Raw genomic sequence first — 21,421 nt, 5'->3', positions numbered from 1 at the left:
TGAAAGAATGACTTTTAGAAAGCAAAGTCATGTACTGAAAGAAAGCTTCCTCAAATCCTCAAATTTAATTATGGGGATTGATTCATGTCTCATGGTTTTCACTACTAAAAAGAAATTGCGTAAATTCTTGTGATCAACACCCACATTATAATTTAACAAGCAGTAATGTATATCTGCTAATCAGTTACTTCAGCACTATACACACATCTTAAGCTAAAAAGCACTAAGATTAATGCTCACACAGCGCACACACATGCTACAATTACCTCATTATATTTTTCATAACCTGTCTCAGTTAATGTCTTCAAGGATGAACAGAAAAAAAAAGAAAAGGAAAGAAGAAAATGTAACAGTATCTAAAACTTTAAAATCTTAAGTTAAACTACAGTAAGGTGAGGTAGCCATATCTGTGCTTCTGAAATTAATAGCAATTATTTAGCTTTTCCTGATATGATTAAAAAGATATACACCTCAAAGTACAGCTTTATCTCCAAACTCTGATATTAGTATATTGCACATTTTTTGCCTCAGAAGTGCAGTTAAGATTTACAGCATATTTCATGTACAGACATAAATACTTTGAGTTCTACTCCAGTAACAAACTGCCAATCAGGCAACTTACTAATTGTATCTTAAACAACTGCTTACTAATTGTGTCACGTTCTGCTCTGAAGCACTCTGATCTATTAAAAAAAAACCCCTTCAAAAGCAGGTCACTAAATTCATGTTATTCCCATCACTACCAGTAATCAGAAGATTCATCAAGGTGACAGCTTTATGTGTCCACAGGCAGTTTAATTCTTAAGTTTTTATCACTGTTGTCTAAAGTACCCTAAAGTGTGGCTGCTCTCTTAGATATTAAAATCGCTTAATGCTCTTTCAAACAAATGGACTTTTACATTTCAAAGAGCAAGAAGCCATGTGAACATTCATTTATCTTTAAAAGACACCTAAGTACTCCCCAGAAGGTAAGCCCTCTCAAGCAAACCACTTCATATGACAGGAGTTTTTTGCTGGGTTAGTATCATAGGAAAGCAAGGTAACAAAGTCTAAGTGGATAGCTGGTGCTTCTATTACAGGAAAAACAAGAAAATGAGTGAAAACAGTTATTCAGAAAGGTGGTAATTTTGAAACATATGCATAGTAATGGAGTATCGCACCAGGCCAAGTGGTTCCCTACAAAGAGTCAATGAGTATTATTTAATTTCTGACATCCCAGAGGAAGCACATAAATACTGTACCATCTTGCTATGGAGAGAGATTCCAGAAAGATCTCAGATCACCAGCATATTCTACTCAAAAAAAAAAAAAACCAGTAGAGTTCCTGTGGTGAATGTGAACAACTACTACAGTAAGAATTAGAATTACTCGTCCTACCTCCCCACCTCCTAAAATGTACAGAAAACAAACTACTACTCTGGCTACTAATATGTAAAATTAATTAAAAACATCTTACTTTCTTTTATTTCCCTGATTTACAAGCAAAAGCTAAACTGTATATAAAGGAAGTGAGATAGTTACCTGTAGAAAACTGTCTCGGCAGCAAAGAAATTCATTCTTCTTCATGATGGACTCGGACGTTAACACCAATTCGTTTTTACTAAGGGCTGGCTCACTTCGGCATGGATACACAGCCTTAAGAGGAAAAAATTACTTCTTAACATAAAACATATGCACAAAAGCTTCATTGTAAAGACATAGAACTTAAATACATGGAATTGATTAACAGCATTCTTTAGTTTCGGGGACCGTGGGGGTGGTTGTTTTTACTATATAATATCAAACAATTTGAAGAGATGGTCTACATACACTTCTGCTTACTTACGCAAATGTGAAGGCATACACACACATTTCTAATTCTATCCATTTATTACACTCACATAAATTTGAAGTTATTTCAGTAAAAGGCTTTTATCTTCGGGGAGGGGGGCGGGCTGTGTGTGAGGGGGGTGTATGTTTTTTTTCAAACATAAATTCTTCAACTGAAACAATTATCCCCATAATTTATTACTTCCTCCTACACGATTAATAATCTTTTCATACTTCCAACAAAGATTTCAGTAGTCCTTACTCTGATATTGTCTAGAACTCGCTTGAATTCCAGGGGTTCATCCTTCCCTTCCATGGCTGCAGGATCCAAGCCATCTCCTCCATAAATAAACTGTATAATGTCACCAGTAGAACTTCTGACTGTTAAATCATACTGCGAGCAAAGATCTTCAAGTGATTTAACCAGCCGCCTCTGAAAGAGTGGGGGGAAGTAAATGTGTCCTTTTTAAAAACAGCTATGGATTGGGATTACAAAAAGTCTAGAAACTAGACTCAGCAAATAAATCTAACACAGTGATTAGCAGGCATGAATACCTATTTTAAGTCATACATTATCCCTAGGGCTTCACTGCACATTCCCCAGAATAGGAAAGCCAGTAATAACAAATTCAAAACAACAACACAATTCTCCACATTTAGGTAGTCCACCATATAGGAAACCTAATGCTAAGCTGTGAGGACCTATTATAGTCTGAGGAATTTGGGTTTTTTTGACAGAATATTCATATTCTTCCAATCAGATTTATTTCTCAAGGCATACAACACTGTATGAAAGCAAAACCAGACAACGATTATTTTCACTGACAAAAACCTAAAGGCCTGTCCATCAAAGCCAGTAGGTGCTATTTTTCAACCAGTATTAGCTACTTCTCTTACCTGAATTCACTGTACTGGGAAATCCCTTTATTACCAACTTCCTTCCTCTACCTCCACAGAAGTAGTCATGCTACGAAGCATGAATGGTTAAAAACATTTGTTACCTCAAAGATGGGCTTCATAGTTCTATGAAAGTAAATTAGCTCACTAAATATAAATGGGTAACTCCTTTTTCCACAGAGAAGGAAAAAGGTAAGATGAAATAAGTGTTAATTTTCTTTTTTTTTAAAAAAAAGAATTGTAGGTCTTGGACTCTGAATTTATATTGGGTAAACTTGGATGAGGAAAAAATGTTTTGCAAGTCACTTATTATATTTATATATATTTGTATTTACTTATACAAAAGCAAACATTATTCTGTTCGCTTGGGAAACAGATGGTCTAATTAGTCATCCATCCTATAAGGAACTGTTTTCAGCTTTGGTTGAGTTACTTGCGTATATCTCTGAACACGTTCCCAGTTCCAAATTATCTTGGCTTTTCTACTGCCTGTTACACTGGGAAGAGGACTAACCTTAACATATTACTTAACTATTTTCACTGAAGTCTTAAGACTGCTCATAATCGCAAGCAGCTTTGTTGCAGGCACATTTGTTTTCCCATGAGATACACTCAAAGACATTAACACCCTACAAAACTTTAAGTCTCAAAGGCCAAGGTGCCAGTTACCTAAATACGACAAATACTCAAAGGGAGCTTTAGCCCTATTTCTGTCACCCAGGCAATCGTTTTTTAAGCAACCCAAACCAAGTGTTTTTGTTTTCTGTTTCTCATTGTTGAAATACCGTATTGGAAAAGGCACTCACAACTCAGATCCATGGTATAATGTATGGAAAAAACTTATATCCTTCACAAAGGTTTTAGGAACACACACTACATGCAAAGTAGTCATCAATAATTCCATAAAATGAGCCCCTTTACCACACACATTCAAGAGGAAACAGCTTAATACAAGCATGTTAGTGTAGCATTGCTTGAGGTCTCGTTTGCAAACCTCACACCTACTGGAGACCAGAGCAGTCATGTATTTCACAGTATGAATGACTATTATTTTAAGAACACACAAGTAACATACGCACTTCTTTCCCACCCCTCACCTCAATATACACCTAAGAAATACTCTCGTTTTGCAAGACTGACAAGACTGCCACTCCACTGACAGTTACCTGCATATATCCCGTTTCGGCCGTTTTTACAGCCGTGTCAACCAGACCTTCTCGACCAGCCATTGTATGAAAGAAAAATTCAGTTGGAGTCAGCCCAGAATAGAAGCTATTAGCAACAAAGCCTTTTGCTGCTGGGAGCTACAGAGAAGAGTGGAGGGAAAAAAGGTTAAAGTGCGATGTACATTCTGCATGCATGTTACAGAGAAACACGTTGTATGTCACCTAAATTCTTTCACATAGCTGATACATACACAAACACAGAGCAATTGTGTCAGCTGCATTTAGCTTTGAAGTTCAGTGTTTGTATTTTAAATCTGAGTAAGGCTTCAAAACAGGTTTAAATTGAAAGCGGGGAGGTTTAGATTAGATAATCAGGAAGAAATTCTTCCCGGAGAGGGTGGTGAGGCACTGGAACAGGTTGCCCAGAGAAGCTGTGGATGCCCCATCCCTGGAAGTGTTCAAGGCCAGGCTGGATGAGGCTTTGAGCAACCTGGTCTAGTGGAAGGTGTCCCTGCCCATTGCAGGGGGGGTGGAACTAGATGGTCTTTAAGGTCCCTTCCAACCCAAACCAAATCGGTGATTCTATGATTCAAAACCCTTGCCTAGTTCTTCCAGACTAATAAACTTCCTTTCTCCTTCTACAAGCCTTGTCATGCTTCCAGCCATTCCTTGCAAACACCATACCAACTTCAAAAACTTCTGCCGCCCTTAAAGTTGCAAATGTTAAAGGGGCAATAAGACTGTTAACATTCCAGTAGAATGGCAAAGTTATTTGCAGTGCTGAAGACTAAGGAATCCACAAAATAAAAAGACTGCAGGTATGTACCTAACATTCTTTCAAATGGTTTGCTCTCACGTCTGAGCAAAGTTCTTGCTCATGAACTCTATGCAGTCATCTCTAAGTCAAATATAACCAAACTGCTTCCATGATCACATAATAAAATGTACAGGCTATGAAGAGATTCATCTTAGAAGACCACATTCTGCTGTTATTTAAGAGGTAGAGCTTTCTAAATGATTAAAAAAACCTAGAGTTAAAATTTAACTTTTTCCTTCTCATCTAATCTGGAAAGTATTTTTTTCTTGTTCAATTTATTCAGGAAAGAAAGTGTTTTATATCACAGAACTCAGACGTTGGAATTTGGACATTTACTGGCAAATGGAAGTGTAATGGCTACCATCTGACACTTGAGTTCTGACTTACACACTGACAAGATCGACGGCTGGTACCCAGAACCTCTCTACTGATCATGAGATTTCAGACAGCAGTTTATAAAAATATCAATCTCACTGACTTGTATTAACAAGTGCATGAGACTCCTTATTGTTTCCCACAGAACAAAACTCAAAACACACAACATACAATTAGCCCATGATATCCTCCCCTATAGGGAAAAATCCCCAAACCTAGAAAAACAACCAACCAGCCTTCGGAAAGGTTTATCTGGCACGTTTCACCTGTCCAAAGATACCAACACACCCCTAGCACTGTCCTGAAAAATCTTAGTGCAGTGAAACGGACTTTAACAAATTATTTTCAGGACTCTCAAGAGAGCCAAAAATGTATCATCAGACTTATGTTAATTTTACTGAATTAGAAAGGTCTAAGCAAGGCTTAGCTGTAAAAATTCAAGCTCACTAGACATCCTAAGGCAATTTACATAACTACCGTTAACACCCAAATGACATTCAAAACGTTTCACAATCACTGTATATGACCCTTTTCCTTCACCATGTCATGCCAGGACATCTTATCACGTGTCCTTAGAATGCTCAAGGCAACTTGTGTCACTTTTATTTACAGTGTATTGTAAACATACAGAATTACCTTAGAATGCTTCTCAAAGTGAGGCAAGGATCTGTTCTCAAATCCATCAGGGACTCGGGACCCACTGATAGCCTGCTGACCTACACAAGCAATCATCTGGGATATATTAATGAAGGAACCTGAAAAGAAAGGAAAAAAAAGAATCTTTCACAACTGAGGAATATCAGGGCTGTGCTGCTGACTCCATTTCTACGCAGATCTATTATGTAGCTTCCTAATTCATCGAAAATGCAACTAGAATTGCAACAGTTCAAAAAGCTTTTCTGTTACGTGTCCTGTTCATCTTGGCATTTATGCAAAGACTGACAGTGAGGTCTACAATATAGCTAACAACTTGTATTTTCTTTTTGGCTGACAATCATACCACTACTATCCAGACACAGTCCTTATATTATCCTGTTTCATATTATGGATTGTGTTTTACACAACCCACATCCCTAACCTACATATTTTGCTTCACAAATTCTTCAATAAGTGTGTTTTAGCAATAGGTTATATGATGGGTTTAGTGTCTACCAAGACTTCTAGAACAAATTAAGTACCATAGATTTAAGTCACTAACTCAGAAGTTCTATTTGCTGAAGATGTTTGCAAGCAATCCCTCCCGTCCCCAAAACACTTAATAAATCCTTCTTAGATTACATCATTTCTTTAGAAATACAAAATGTCACCACGAGGCTTTCCATAATTTATTAGAGACAGGTAAATAAAGGGAGACTGAAGTAATTTCTTCAGATTCTCATAGGAAAGAAAGGAAAACTCAGAAAAGAATCTGAGTATAAAACAAATACTTACTACACAGCTGGTCCTTCAGAAACAAAGCAGTGAAGATGGCTGAAATTTTACTTCCAATTCTTAATGTACTACTTAATATATTTTGAAAGTGAAGCCATCTACTTCCAAAGCTTAGTTGTCCCTACCTTTAGAACCACAGAGGGCCATGATAAGGGGACTGTTGCTCTTGTCCAGTTCTCTGAGACAGGCGCTGCCAGCGTGATCTCTGATAACAGACAGCTCTTTAAGGATTAAGGCCTGAAATTGAAAAATTCAGAGATTCAGCATTTGTTAAAAATACCATACACAAACCATACTCTGTCACTTGCTAGCAATACCTTCAGTAGTCAAGAAGAAAAAAGAAAAAGAAACGAGATAAAACCCTATATGTTTCTTTGGGTTAAACAAGCTTAAATTTAAACTTGCATAACTGCCCAGTTTGCTGCACAAAGTCTTTGTTGGGTTAAGAAAGGGGTGGTCAGGGACATGTCCACCTCTTTTGTCAGTAGCACCAACTTAAGCTTAACTGAGCATTGAACTAAGCTGTACATCTCGCTGCACTACATGAAAGATTACCACCAAAAATCTAGTTTTGAACTGCTTTCAGAGAGTACAATGCTGATATTTACAATTGTTAAGAACATAACAAATGTATCACAAAGAATCGTAAGACATACACAGGTGTCCGAAAAGACAAAGAGTGGAAAAGACTCCAAGACCCTTCTTTCAGTCAAGTACCACTTCAAACTGGATAACCATGGCAGTACTTTGTAATACGGTGGGGATTTCTGGCTCTTTTGTGTTCTTTTCTTTGTTTTCTTTTTCTTTTTTGTTTATTTTTTTTTTTAAGGTTAAAACTAGACATTGACTTGCCAAGACGCCACAGGCGTAAAACCATTGAAGACAATAAAAACAGTGTTCTTCAGTCGATTTCATTAAGTCCCTGTCCAAAAGCTTTCAGGCAACAATCATTGCTCTTCATCAAAATCTTTACAGAAAAGAGATAAGACCGGTGTAAACCAAGTTGACATACTTTTTACCCCAATAAGGGGCAAGGAAACACTTGCCTATAAAAAGAACTGTAAGTAAGGCAATGTTCTGCTTTTTGGATTAGGGTCTTGGCTGTTACTGTTCTTTATTAACTTAGCAAATATTGAGAAATGTAATTAACACCATTCCAATTACCTGCGTAATTTTCCTCTCTTGTGTGCTACCCCAATACAACCAGGCAGGAGGGAGTGAGGTGCTCTGTTGTTTAGTATTAGGTAACGTTTTTGGATGCCTACATCTAAGTGTTAAGCCCAGACAGACTCAGCTCAAGCTGTGTACCTAGGGACCCTACTTGCTCACAATTTAGGTTTCAGAAAACAACTTTGAACTTTTAGTACATTCACGAAGCCTCTAATCTAAATATATAACAATTTCAAGTAAAAGGTTTACCTCTAGTGTCTCTTCTGCAGTACATCCAGGCTGCTGTTGTAGCTTGCCAGTGTTCAGAGCTTCAATATACTCATCACATTTCTTATAGCCAGCATTCAGGAGCTCATACTTCGCTTTTAGCAGGCCCTGCCCAGGAGTTACATCACCAATTCCAATTGAAAAGCCACGATTAGCTAGTATTAAAAACAAAACCCAATATTGATAGCTCAGTCTCATGTAGAGAAAACAAATTAAACCCAGGAAGGATTATCATCAGGAAATTAATTTTTTCCTCCCATCATGTGACCATCATAAGCACAATCAGCTGTTTCCCAGCCTCTGTTGGCATCACAACTAGCTTATTCTTAAGCACAGTACATCCTATTTGAAGGAAAGTCTTGCTTGACTGTTCCGTATTTCTGCATTAAGGTACTATTTTACAAGGAAATTACTTACAGAGATAGACGGGAGCAAGTCTGGCAAGTCGTGACATGGCATCTGCAGCTTCTACCTGTCCCCAGTCTCTCAGTAAGATGTAGAAGATGTTGTTCTTGGATCCTGAACCTAAGGTTCCTTTGTCCATGCTGCCACTCATTAACTCACTGTTTTGAATTGTGACATCTAGAAATAAAAAGGCAAAAGGATTTTGTCATTTTTCTAAAACACTACCTAAATGCCAGTAATCGGTTATGGAGCAGGTTTTCAAACGAAAGCTCTGTTCATGGAAAGAACAAAACGCAGAAGACATGTATTTAATGTGTCTGCAGAAGAGCATGAGCAAGTATGTAGGGGGAACGGTGTACAACCTGACCTTACTCAAACTGCTGTTAAATTTTGTTTCCCTTCCTCCTTAGAAAGTCAACTTTATCCAGATTAAGACTTGTGAGAAACATTGTGAATAATCCTTTCTGATAAAAATTTAAAGGTAAGCTTGGATTCATTAATCAGAATTAAGTCTTCAATCAAGTTTATCTGTCCAGAAATTAAGTCCTCAATCATGCATATTTATTTACTTATGAAGTAGAGCAACAAGATTTCAGAAGCGAAGTTACAGCTCTCTTATTCAAAGATTCTGACACTCAGTTCAACTCCATCACTCCTGGAGGCAGAGCTTAAATGTAGAAGACAGAGTGGACTCGGATGTCTCTTTAGTTACAAGCATACCATGAAGACACCCATCTTGCCTGTAGGCCTACACACACCGCCTCTTTCAGATGACTTCCTTTTGCTGCATCAGGAAGCTTCCATTTCAGGCAATGAATCTTCCTTGTAAGTTTTAGCCTTTAAACAATTGCAAACTGTCTTCTGTACATGAAATGTAGTCATATTTCCTATGAGAGTAGTACAACATATGTTCATCCTCAACTTCATTATGTATCTTTCAAAGAAGAACTGGCATATGTAGATGAGTCCAATTTAAGTAATTTTATACACAACAGTGTAGATTTTTGCGCTGTACTCTGTGTTCAATATTTTTGACATGAATTTAGGTAATCTTCCTGAACCAGAAGTACTGCTCAACCACTTATTATATAAAATCAAAATATGATACCAGGATTTCTTGAGGCTTTGGAGAATTTGCAAAGAACTTTCTGTAGAAAATTAGTGTTGCTTCAGTAAGGAAGTTTTTTAGAGAACTGAACAGAGCCACCAACAAAATCCAAAAGGTTTCCACATTATCTGTTGCTGTCAAACTCAGAAGTATGGGAAGAATTTCCATTTTCTAAAATGAAAAGACTACAAAGCAAAGAAGATGGCCTATGTTCACATGAGTGGGAGCAAGAGTGCTTTGTTGCCTTTCATCCCATATTCCTTAGAGGCTGAAACAAATTGTGGCACCATGTTTATAACCAACTTCACAGCCACAGAGAGGTCCTGTCTTCTAAAGAAATAGCTCAGAGTCTGGTGCAGAGTGGATTTGAGTCCTAATTGATAATTTCTCTCTCACATCAACATCTTATGACAGAATTACTAAAAATCAAGGGTTCCTCCACAGGTTCCTTAGTTCACACTTCTGAGCAACAAGGAGCCAAGCTAATCCTGTTTGCTGAAGTTCTTTTCCAGCTGTCACCACATGAATGTTAAATGAATAATAAGCAAAGCCTTGCTCACCTCCTACAGCCTCTTCAAGCCAGACGCCTTGCATTCCATCTGCCACTCTGTCTTCACTACCGGGAAGGATACAGATGGTTTGATGCCCTAGGGATTCCTATCTTTCCTATGCATCGTAAGTCCTTTTACATTTTGACTTCACATCCCTCTATCATCACCCCCATTTAAGATATTTTTTTCCCATGTGCCCTCTGCACAACTGCTTCTAAGCTTCCTTGCTTTTACCTCTCTCTCACCTTCAAATACAACGTTACAACAAGCGTAGCATCATGCAACCGAAATGTTACTACAAGGAAACACTCTTTTCTTTGGTGTTCAGCATAACTTGAACATTTGAGAAGAACAGCATAATTTTAGTTTTCATTTAAAGAATACTTATGCAAAGTACTGCTTTAACTCCTACAGTGAGCTCCACAGCAACAAACTCAACAAAGCAATAGCTACAGTTTCTTCGAAGACGTCCAAACCACAGCTTTAGAAGTGTCACTCACAAGAGTCATTGTAACACAGGTCTTCCCCTCTGCCGCAATACTGCTTGCCCTTGGTTCGTAGATTAGCTTTTACAGGACAATCATCACTGGGTTTGAGGATGAGGCTGAAAACCTGTTTTCCTGTCCAGAGTGTTACAGGCTTAGAGAAAAAAAAAGACAAGAGTTAGAGTTAGAGAATTTACGTTACACTACAGTAAAACAGCAAGCAAGAATTCAGTTGCAGAATTGTTTTATACACAGAACGTTTCTATACTGAACTCTACTTGTAAAAGCGTGTAGTAGTATTCCTTTAATTGGGAACTACTCTGCACTTCTACAGATATAAAGATGCTGACCGCTGAATGGTTATACTTTACGTAAGGGTATGTGTGTGCATTTAACATGCTGTATTGCTCCCTCTTACTGTCATGTTTCCCTTTCTGATTACAGCAGGAAAAACCAAAATGCCGCTGCCATTTCATTTTCCAAAGAGGTTGCAACAATTATAATTCCTTCTGTATATAGTGCCTTTGGTTTAAATTTTTAGGTGGTTAAATTATAAAATTCACATTAGATATTGCCTATAAATGCTCTAACCTTACTTTAAATTAGTATTATTAATTGGTTTTTCAATTTCACTTTCTGAATTTCCCTACTACTGCATTAATTATTTTGAAATTAATGGCATAAGAAAGCATATACACCACTACTTACTGTGTATTTAACAAATTTGAAAACATACCAAGCTCTCTCCAAACAATACTGTTTGCCTCAAATACAGAATTAATCAAATACAGATACCCTTAAACATATAAGAAGGCATAACAGACCCTAACCTATGACATCTTCCAAGCTTCTAACAAATACACAAATACTCTGCCCTTCAGAATAAATATTTTGTGTTCATGATGCCACAAAAAAACCTAACAGCCAAGTGTTCTGTCTCACAGCAGCAGGACAGTAGCAAAGCTATGTCTGAACTCTGAAGGAATTCTGCATCTGGACTGCAGCATGCAAGGTTGACTGTTCAGCATCAGGGACCATCAAGCAACTCCTGCACAACTGTGACCATGAATTATGATCCTTGCACTTTACAAATATAAAAGGAACATACAAAACTAATGTCAAAGTAAACACAAACTGTCTCTGCCAAGAACATCGCGAGGGGTCGAGGACACATAACAAGTCTCAGTAAGGGTAAAAAAAAATTGTCTGACACACCTTCAGAATTGCTGGAGGTGGAAGACGAACTTTAATCTTTTCATCCTTGCCAACCAGGATAGAAGCAATAATTTGACAGGCTTTGGCTCGATCAAAAAAGGTATCTTTTAATGTAAGAAGATAAGCACCTAAAAAGTAAAAATTATTGTGAGAGACTAAAATGAGTTTAAATGTAGAAGGATAGTCTGTAGGTTAAAACTAATTTTTGACTAATTAATTCAACTCCTCTACCATGATTACAAGCAGTTTTTATGATCCACCTAACTTGTACAAAATCCCATACATTCATTTTCTCTGCTGGAGAAACAGTATAAAACATACGCAAGGTAGTAATAATTGCACCTACAAAGGCTGATAGTAGCAGAAGAGATTCTGAGGACACCATTACATTTCAGACTAACAGTGGCCTTAATTCCATAACGTCACTTTGGCTTTTGAAAGGAGAAGATTTTTAATTAATAAAGAAAAATTCTGGAGAAGAGGGAAATGATTCTGAAGGAAAAACTGTTAAATTACACAGCTCTGAAATAAGCTTTTATACACACCTGTGAGGAAATCTTGAATAGCAGCAATGAGGGGTTCTCCATTTCTTGGCGTTACCAAGTTTGCTTTAGTCTATGATACAAAAAACAAGAAAACATGCACATTTGAAAACACTGCTACTCCATCTGTTATTCAGAAGGAAACTTACCATTTAAGCCAGTTATTTTAGCAAAAATGGTAAAAAGATACAAAAAATAAACTAAAAGTTTCAGTTCACTACAGTCCATGCAGATCTGTTGACAAATAAGGAATCATTTGGGAATAGTTTCTGGAAATCACACATACTGTTTCAAAGCAGAAGTTGCCATCAACTCAATGTGGTTTGTAAGTTACTGTTCAAATGGGACAGGGAAGGGAACACAAACTAGCTTTGAGAACCTGCAAAGGGACTAAAGAGGTTATGCTCAGTACAGGGAGCTAGGGAAAAGAATGCCTCCTGTAATGAACTGGCCACTTCCACTAGCCCCATTTCTTATGTCTTACTCTAATATTCCCCCAGTTAATCACTCCCTCCTATGCAGCACAGTTTTGCCTGAACTGTTCACAGGTGCACACTAACCTGAATCACACATTTTGGGTGGTGGGGGAAGTGGGGGGTGGTTTGTAGGGTTTTTTTTGAGCTCCTATAACAGTTTAGTAAGCCAATACATGCTGCAGCCCACAGCTGTGTTTGTACATCTGAAGTAGCAGTGGCATTCAATCTTTGTAAAGGAGGAATGTACTAGAAAATCCTGATAGCTGCTACTGACTCTACAGAGTCACACCAGCTATCAATGGCTGCAACGATCAGAACCCTCTATCTACACTCCCTTCTACCTTTTTTCCCCTGCCCTAAGTGCAAACTGTCTCCTGCCTTCTCTGGTACAAGCACACTATTGCTGCTAATTCCAGTTAGCCTGACCACCTGCAATTGCTAGGTGGTCAGACCAAAAAGCCAAGTAAGTTTAAGTTTGGTTACAGAGTAACCCTATTTTGGTAGCAATCACCAAATCAGGCAGAAACATAATAATGACATTCACTTACTTGAAATCACTGAGTTTTCCACAGATGCTAAATACAAGTCTTAGACTACCATTGTGTAACAGCCATAATTTTTTCAAAATTCTCCCTTTGCAGAGTTCTCGGGCAGCTTCAGAGTCACACATTATCCATACCCAGACATCTTAAGAAATACATGGCTCAGACCATTTGTTACCAGCAAACTCTCAACCCTAACGTTATCTACATACCCCCATTAAAACAAGTGCTTCTGCTTTTGCTTCTTCTGTCTGAGGAAGATGAAGGTTCATCTCATCTCCATCAAAGTCTGCATTGTATGGTGTACAGACACATTCATTAAATCTGAACGTCCTGTGAGGTTTTACTCTAGCCTGAAAAACAAAAAGAAGTGATACACATGCAGTGACCCGTGCTAAAAGATGCTACAAGTGCTTCCTTGCAGGCTTTATCCTTTTTATAACAGACATCAGTCAAAACTTCTCATTATAGGATGTAACTCAACCAGGAACTGACAGAAATAGTACTCAGGTTATATTACACAAATGTAGCAATAACTGCCACTAAGAAGAATTTATATAAAGCACAGAACACAGGGCAGTCTGTAGAGATCACATCAACCATACAGAAATGAAATGCTTACGCAAAAGGGCAATTATGACTATTAACAGAATTCCCAGGACAGCATGCTGCCTGGTTACACATCAATTTCCATCCAAAGGCAGAACTGCACTGCCTTCATGCTCATCCCCACACAGTGTTTCATCAGATTCTGTTTATTTTTGTGTGTGTAACAGGACCACCAGCAAAAGTAAACCACCTAATAGTCAGGGATGCGCTACCTGTATGTTAGGCTGTGTGTGCACTTACAATGTGAGCCATAATGCTCAGCTTATGAAGAGAGGGCTGTCGGTTGAACAGGACTATGTCACCGTCTATAAGATGTCGCTCCACGATATCACCGAACTTCAGCTCTTGGGCCATCTTTTCTCGGTTTCCGTATTTTAAAAATCTTAACAATGGGAACAGAAGAAACGGAGACAGAAGAAATAGTCAGAAAGATGTAAAGACAACTAGAAATAAATTCTGAGTTTATAATGCAAATTTTTGCCTTAACTGTCAGAATTGTTTGTATTACAGTAACTAGAAGACAAAACTGGTGTGGACTGCATGAGTAAACATCAGCCTTGCTGGTATTTTAAATAATCTATTTGTGACATCAGCTAACACAACTACAGTTATTGGAACAAGTAACAAGTAAGTCTACTTACAAACATAAAGAATTTGGTTCAATTGTGTCAGGGAATGTAGAGAATTTCACTCATATGTTATCACCCATCAACCTATTGCAGATTAGGTCTTCCATGAAAACAGCCAGGACAACATGCCCCAAACTGCCTATTCCTATTTATGTCTCTACCACACCCTCTATTTCAAATAAGAAAGACTCAGTCATTAAAAACAAACAAACAAAACCCCAAACAAAACAACAACAACACTAATTGCAGTTGTCTATCATTAGAATGTAGGTTTCAGTTTAAAGGCAACAAATGATCTCCTCAGGTTTAGTGTAGAGTTTCTTTTCAGATATTGACTTTTTTGTTACTGCCCTTTATGAAAAATTCTGAAAATAAATCTTAATCCCTGTAGATAAAACTGTTTTCACACAACTGTAAGAATAAACTGACAGGGAGAAGAAGGGAATCACTGCAGATAAGCATGATACCTTTTCATCTGTGTGTGCCTTTGCTGTATGAAGTTCGCTCCAGGATGAACATCAGGACCGTTACTGACAAGTTTCCTCATAAAATTAATATTCGCTTTGTTCACCTGTTGCATAAAGACTTCAATCAGAAACAAATGAAACATGTTTCAGGACCTCTTGTTTTTGCTGGTGGCTTTTGTGTTTTCAAGTTTCAGACCCAACTGACAATACCCCTCACAGCCTCCAGCTGCCAAAGAGAACAGGCAGGAGGGAATAGAAGCAGAAAGTATAAGCCAATCTCAGAGCAGAAAATCAGAGTGAAATTAAATTAAAAATCTGGGAAATAAATTCAGAAATAAAAACACCCAACCACTCCTTAGACAGATACACTAACGTGTGAAGCTAGGTGCGAGTTCAAAAAAATATAAAGCAAAACTTCTCTTTTGACATGTCACTCCTTACAGCATATGCCTTCACAGTACTTGCCTATATCTCATACACCTGATTGTACAACCTTCATTTCCCAGCAGCAACGGACCTGGCAAAGCTCATTAAATGACATTTCAAACATGAACGTGACACATTAATTCCTTTTTGTAGTAAGACCATAAAGAAGGACAACACTGAAGTCTGTTTGGAAAAAAGGGCATAGAAGGGTTATGGTTCTACATGACTTACCTTTTCAGGAAAGGTTAGTATTTTAGCAACATGAATAGGCACTGCTACTTCATCTATTCTTAAGTTGGGATCAGGTGAAATGACAGTTCTGCCAGAGAAATCCACTCGCTTTCCAGACAGATTGCCTCTAAACCGACCTGAAAAAAATAAGCAGGTGAACACTCTTCTACATAACAGATAACAATTAAAACAACTTTGTTAAGACAGCACATCAAAACATCTATCAAGGTATATCACTGAAGCACTGCACAAGAGTAGCAGAGAGATGCTTTGGATCTCTCCAAATACTTGTTGCTTAATTAAAAAATTAAAGCCAACTTTCTAGACAAACCTTGCTTTCCTTTAAGTCTCTGAACAAAACCTCTGGTCCATTTTTTAGGTGCCATGTTGAGAGGAATTCCCGAGAGCTCACTGTTGATGTACAGGGCACACTGCAGCTGAAGGAAGTCCCAGTCTTCCATGATCATCTGTGTTTTGGCTCCCGATATCCTATGCTAAACAAAACAGTAATCTAGTTCAGAAAATAAATCTAGCACCACATGCTAAACTAGCAAGGAATTTTTTTGATCTGAGGACAACTCTTCTTTCAAAAATAAAGTTAAAAAATATTCGTACACATTGGAATGAGGGGGCAGATGAATTTTTAACAGGATGCACATTACGATAGGATGAGGGTATTCACGAGAGAACTCAGCAAAAGGTTTCTTTTGACTAGCAGGAGCTTTAAATACATGTTCATAAAACTATGTATTTGTTTAAAATGTATTTTTCCCAAGCCACTGAAGTTAAGCTAATACAGCTTCACAGACAGAAAAATCACCAACAGTTAATAATTTTCAAACCCAGAACAGTTAGTGCTCACTTGATCTTGTTTTCCTGACAAAAGACTAGTCTTGAAAAGCCTGAAAAGTATTAGTCTGGTAGAATCATTCTTCTAAACAAATGATAAATTGTCAAATTTACTTCTGGTCTCAATTTGATAACCATGCTAACTAAAACCTGATTTCTTAAGATGGAAGACCAAGATGTAGTGAAAGAAGAGAAAGGTCTACATGGTAAAACAAGTAACGCAGTAGGTGTGTTTTCATTGTAAGTGACCACTCAGACAGTGTCATACTCCAGGTGGAGCAGGGGGAAATTTGACAGACAAGACCTCAAACAGAAAACATTTCCCATGATCCACCAGCAGATCTCAGTAGGTCCTATACTGCAAGCAGCCCGTCAGCGAGCTCTGTCTGAAACAAATTCATCTGTTTCTTTCCATCAAATGCCAAATGGCATAGCAGTATAGTACAGACTGCTTGCTAAATTACAGGCAGTGAGACAAGTAAAACCACTTGCTATATTCAGTTTTAGCCAAATCTTTCTGAAGGCAATAGTCTCTGGAAGCTTGAAGGATGACTCACCTTTTTTATTACATCATTGAGGAAAATGATCTCCGTCAATTTCATTGTCAAGTCATCTTCGTTGGTGCCAGACTTGAGGTCACTCACAACTGAGGGTCTGATGCACAGTGGAGGCACTAAGAGTCTTGTGAGGATCAAATCTGAAGGTTTGCCGGCTTCTGGGTTCATTAGAAGCAAAGGGATGTCTTCTGCGGGGATTCTTTTAAAGAGGTTCAATACTACTAATGGATTCAAGTTTTCCTACAAATTCCATCGGAGAATGGGGAGAACAAGCCATCATGTAACAGTTTCAATGCTCCCCACATTCACTGATTGTTCAAAACCACAGTATTTTAAAAATACAAATTGATAATAACTATTAATGCAACCAAAACTATGTTTTTTTCTGAACCAAACCTTTTAGCATCTCAGGTACTAAGTGGCTATTTTCTTTCTTTTTTTTCCTTACACATCAGTGTGTACTTTGCACCATGTTACTCTCTTTTTTTGAAACAGTTAACTGAGAGTATCCCAAGCAACTCAATAAACCTCTTCCAACAATCTTACAGTACACTGATTTTGCTGCATTGGTACAAACTCACAGGGACTAATTTGTACATTTAAAAAAAAAAATAAATGTCTCTCTTCATAGTACAGCTACTGCTGCAGTATAATAAACTCCATGTATTTGTTTCTTCTTCCATCTAAATATGTACCCCAGGATCTTCCCAGCTTTCAAAAAGCAGAAGGAAACAAAACAGCACACAATGTACAGCTCAATGAAATAAAAAGTTTAGATAATGAAGTCTCCTCTCTCCTTCTCAACATTAAGTGCTTCCAAAGGAAGAAGAGAAAAAAAATATCTGTGTACTATAATAATCTCAGAGCTACAGTAAATCTTCATGTACATGCAGTGCTTGTATGGGCCTTTCTTCTCCCTCTTCTAGCTTATGGAAGTTTCATACACCAAGAGTACCCCATTTCTTTACAGACAGAAAACTACATAACAGAACACACTAATACACTCAATTTTCACATTTTCACATTAATCAAGTGTCTTTTGGAATCTAAAAATCTTGGGTCACCACAAGCCTTAAGCTGCAACACTGAAAGCATTTGAGGAGTTTTATTTTGAGCCGAAAAACTAGCAGAAAATTCAAATCATAATAAAATTCACCTGAGCTCTTCCCAGTAAGGGTTCTACTTCTTTGTTATGTTCAATGGCAGTTTCAAAGGACTGGAGAAAAGTAGATACTATTGGATCTACCACTTTCTTATTGGTCTTGTACTTTTCATGTATTATTTTCAACAAGCCACACTTCTTCACAGTTCCTGCAAGCAAAAGAAGAGATGTTTGGGGTTTTTTTTTAACAACAACAAAAACACTAAACAATAAAAAAAAGCCAAACCCAAAACTTAAAAGGAGTAAGCTGCAGTTCTAATACTAGTTAAACATTCAGTGAACACAAGAACAAAATAGAAATTTATCAGCTTTTTTAAGCCATTACTTAAACTGACATAACACAAGCACAATCAGGTCACACCTCCTTGTATGGTTGGCTGGGTGTGCCTACATCATGATGAGGCTCCTGGAGCTGAAAGCAGCTGGTTTAGCCCAGATTTCAAGTCACTTTCCCCCCAGTCACAGCAGATTTTTTTTTAAGTAGAAGTTCCCACACTAAAACCAGGACTAAGATGTGCCCTTTATATATCATTCTATTATCTTCTAAATCAATTTTGGAAGTGAATTTTAAAAAGAATCTGGCAACTATTTTCATGTCACTTAGGTAACATGATTCATGAGACTTCACAGAACTTGCACAAGCGCTTTCCAAACTCTATTATTTTTACTTAAGTACGCGAACCTACCATTTCATTTGGTAAATGCCTGTTGTTTGTGCTACATGCAGCACTTAAAAATGAAGCACCCGTCTATTTATTCAGGCTGTTGATTGTTACAGCAAACAATCCACAGTTTTCATGACTTAAAACCATAAAGTTTTACATTAAAACACATCTATTAATAAGAAAAATTATTTCCTGTAATAATGAAAAATGAAGTTCAGTCAAAACTGAAGTCTACAAATACTGCTATATTAAGGTATTGATCATTGATAACAGCTCCCAGTATTTTAAAACACATGTTAAAACCAAGGGGTTTTATACCATTATTCAAGTACCAAATACGGTTTACTGCCATGAGGAGATATCATGTGAAACAAAACAAGCAACTGGGACAATATCTCTATCCACAGGAATGAGATGTGAGCAAGCATGTGCCTGGCATTACAAATGCAGTTACCTGATTCTTAATAAAGGCCAGAGAGAACACCCATTTGCTGCGGAACAAATAAGTATATTCAAGATTTTGATGCCCACCACAGCTGCCAAGGTAAAAACCATCGTAGTAGATAACTACAACTACTTGCTAATGCCCACACTCACCGTTAAAGGCACCACAGTAAGGACAAGTGTTTTTCTTTCTGCACTTTTCAGACACTTTCTTCTTCAGCCCTCTCTTCTGAAGATATGTAAGGCCAGGTCGTTTCAGGTAATCCAAAAATTGTTTTTTTTCTTCTACTGACAGCATGATACGGCAACAGGTTTTGCAGATCATCTTAAATGTGAATGTGTACAAACACAGGTGTTTAACAAACACAGAGTTGTAACATCTTCTACTATAACTTAAATTCTTCAACAGCTTTTTAATGAAATACAATGGTCTTGGCTGAAAGGCCCATTCATATGCTATAACACACAAAAAAGTGTACATGGGGGAAAAAAAAAACCAACATAGTCACTGAGGCAAATACTCATCTAAGCTCTGCAGGACCTTAAAAATCCATACAAAGCAAACAGAACTTTGATTTACTGGGATGTCCTTAAGAGGCAAGTTATACTGCACACATTTAATTCAAACTACTACAAAGAAATAATAGATTACATTGATCAGCTTGAGATTATATAAAATAAACCACATGTATTTATGTCATTAAGACTTGTATTTAAAAAGATTTATTTTACCGAACACAAGATGCATAAAGATAAAATCTATAATATAACCTTATTTTGATTCTCTCATTTACTCTTCTGAGCATTATCTTTTCTAATAATCTCCTTTCCTAAACTTGAAACTGATGACAAATCATAATCGTGTTTACCTGTAAGATGCCTATGACAGCTTTGAAGTATCCAACATGAAAACACGGCAGTTCTAAGTCAATGTACCCATAATGTCCTAAACAATCAGCTAGGTTTTTTCCACACGTTTCACAAGGTCGGTCTTTTTCACTGGTGCCCTTTGAGGGGAGAAAACATGCACACACACAAAAAAAATCACTGTAATCAATTGATTACATAGAAAATACAACAGTTCTGAAGCTAGTCAGCTATCCTGACAGCAGACTCACTCCTTTTTACCCAGCATCAGAGGCATATCAGTAGCAGTGCAATCACTACAATCATTAATAAGAAAAAAGTCCTTCACACAGAGCCCCTAAGTGATACCAGTGACATTGACCCATACAGCTCTTGATCTACAGCCCACTAAACAACAATGGGGCAATTTGTAGTTGGATATCTCTGGGTGTCCCAACAACTAGGCAGAAAGAACTTATTTCTTGCCTCAAAAGAAAGTTTTCATCAGCCATTCAAAAGCATGAACTAGCAGCCACTGCAGCTAACAGCCTATGCAATTTAAGTAATGACACATCTGCAAATATTTTGGATAAACAGTAAATTTCAATCACCCCAACTTGTTTTTAACAACTTCAAGTAATGCTACAAAAAAGGTCTGAAAAACAAATGGTTCTCACCATGCGATGGTCAAGTACTCCATACTGCAGCGGAGAGTGATGGTTGTCCTGACTATACAAGTTTTTGCTGACCACTTGAATGTGAGCTTGCTGACGCATCTCTTCTGGAGATTTCATGCCAAAACAGATGTGGCTTCTAGAATGGAAATTTCACAAGTAGATACGCACACATATATGCACAGAAATACTTGTAACTGCCGGCATGCACACATGTATGTATTTAGAAGCCATACAGACGTGACTAAGCTGATTTATGCTCCTGCTGATATGGGTTCTTTCTAAACAACTACCAAACCCAGAGCTGCAGCGAGCCGGCGGTCTCTACCTGGGGGATCTGCCGATGTTCTGGCAGCCCTGCAGCTGCTCCCACAGCCACCCGCGAGCCTCGCCGGCAGCCCGAGCCCAGCCCAGCAAGCTCGGGAGGGCACAGCCCACACCACCCCTCTTAAAAGTAGATTTTTTAAAAGCGGAACCGTAACATCCGCCACCCCTTCGCTCCTCTGCGCACCGAATTTCTTCCCAGTTCCGTTCACAGCAGCTGTGCCACACCGAAATCCCCGCTGCTCGCCACCACGGCCACCGGGCCCACCCCGCGGCAACGCC

General features: G+C 38.0%; 1 protein-coding gene across 1 annotated transcript; it reads right to left on the bottom strand.

The window, feature by feature from the left end:
• Window positions 1-1,521: 1,521 nt before the first annotated feature.
• Window positions 1,522-20,954, bottom strand: POLR3A (polymerase (RNA) III (DNA directed) polypeptide A, 155kDa; the record flags this gene model as incomplete). Its single annotated transcript, XM_010146621.1, has 20 exons — window positions 1,522-1,635; window positions 2,072-2,242; window positions 3,873-4,010; window positions 5,701-5,819; window positions 6,621-6,732; window positions 7,915-8,087; window positions 8,350-8,514; window positions 10,497-10,635; window positions 11,697-11,824; window positions 12,242-12,311; window positions 13,469-13,609; window positions 14,106-14,247; window positions 14,962-15,065; window positions 15,619-15,755; window positions 15,950-16,112; window positions 17,025-17,264; window positions 18,181-18,335; window positions 19,449-19,620; window positions 20,165-20,302; window positions 20,819-20,954. Coding segments are annotated over 20 exons (2,857 nt in total), but the record flags the coding sequence as incomplete, so codon positions are not given.
• Between the last annotated feature and the right edge of the window lie 467 nt (window positions 20,955-21,421).

Source organism: Eurypyga helias, unplaced genomic scaffold (genome assembly GCF_000690775.1).
Source record: "Eurypyga helias isolate BGI_N326 unplaced genomic scaffold, ASM69077v1 Scaffold2522, whole genome shotgun sequence".
NCBI classification, from domain to species: Eukaryota; Metazoa; Chordata; class Aves; order Eurypygiformes; family Eurypygidae; genus Eurypyga; species Eurypyga helias.
Note: the sequence above shows the minus strand (reverse complement) of the source record. Positions and strands in the feature narration are given on the sequence as shown.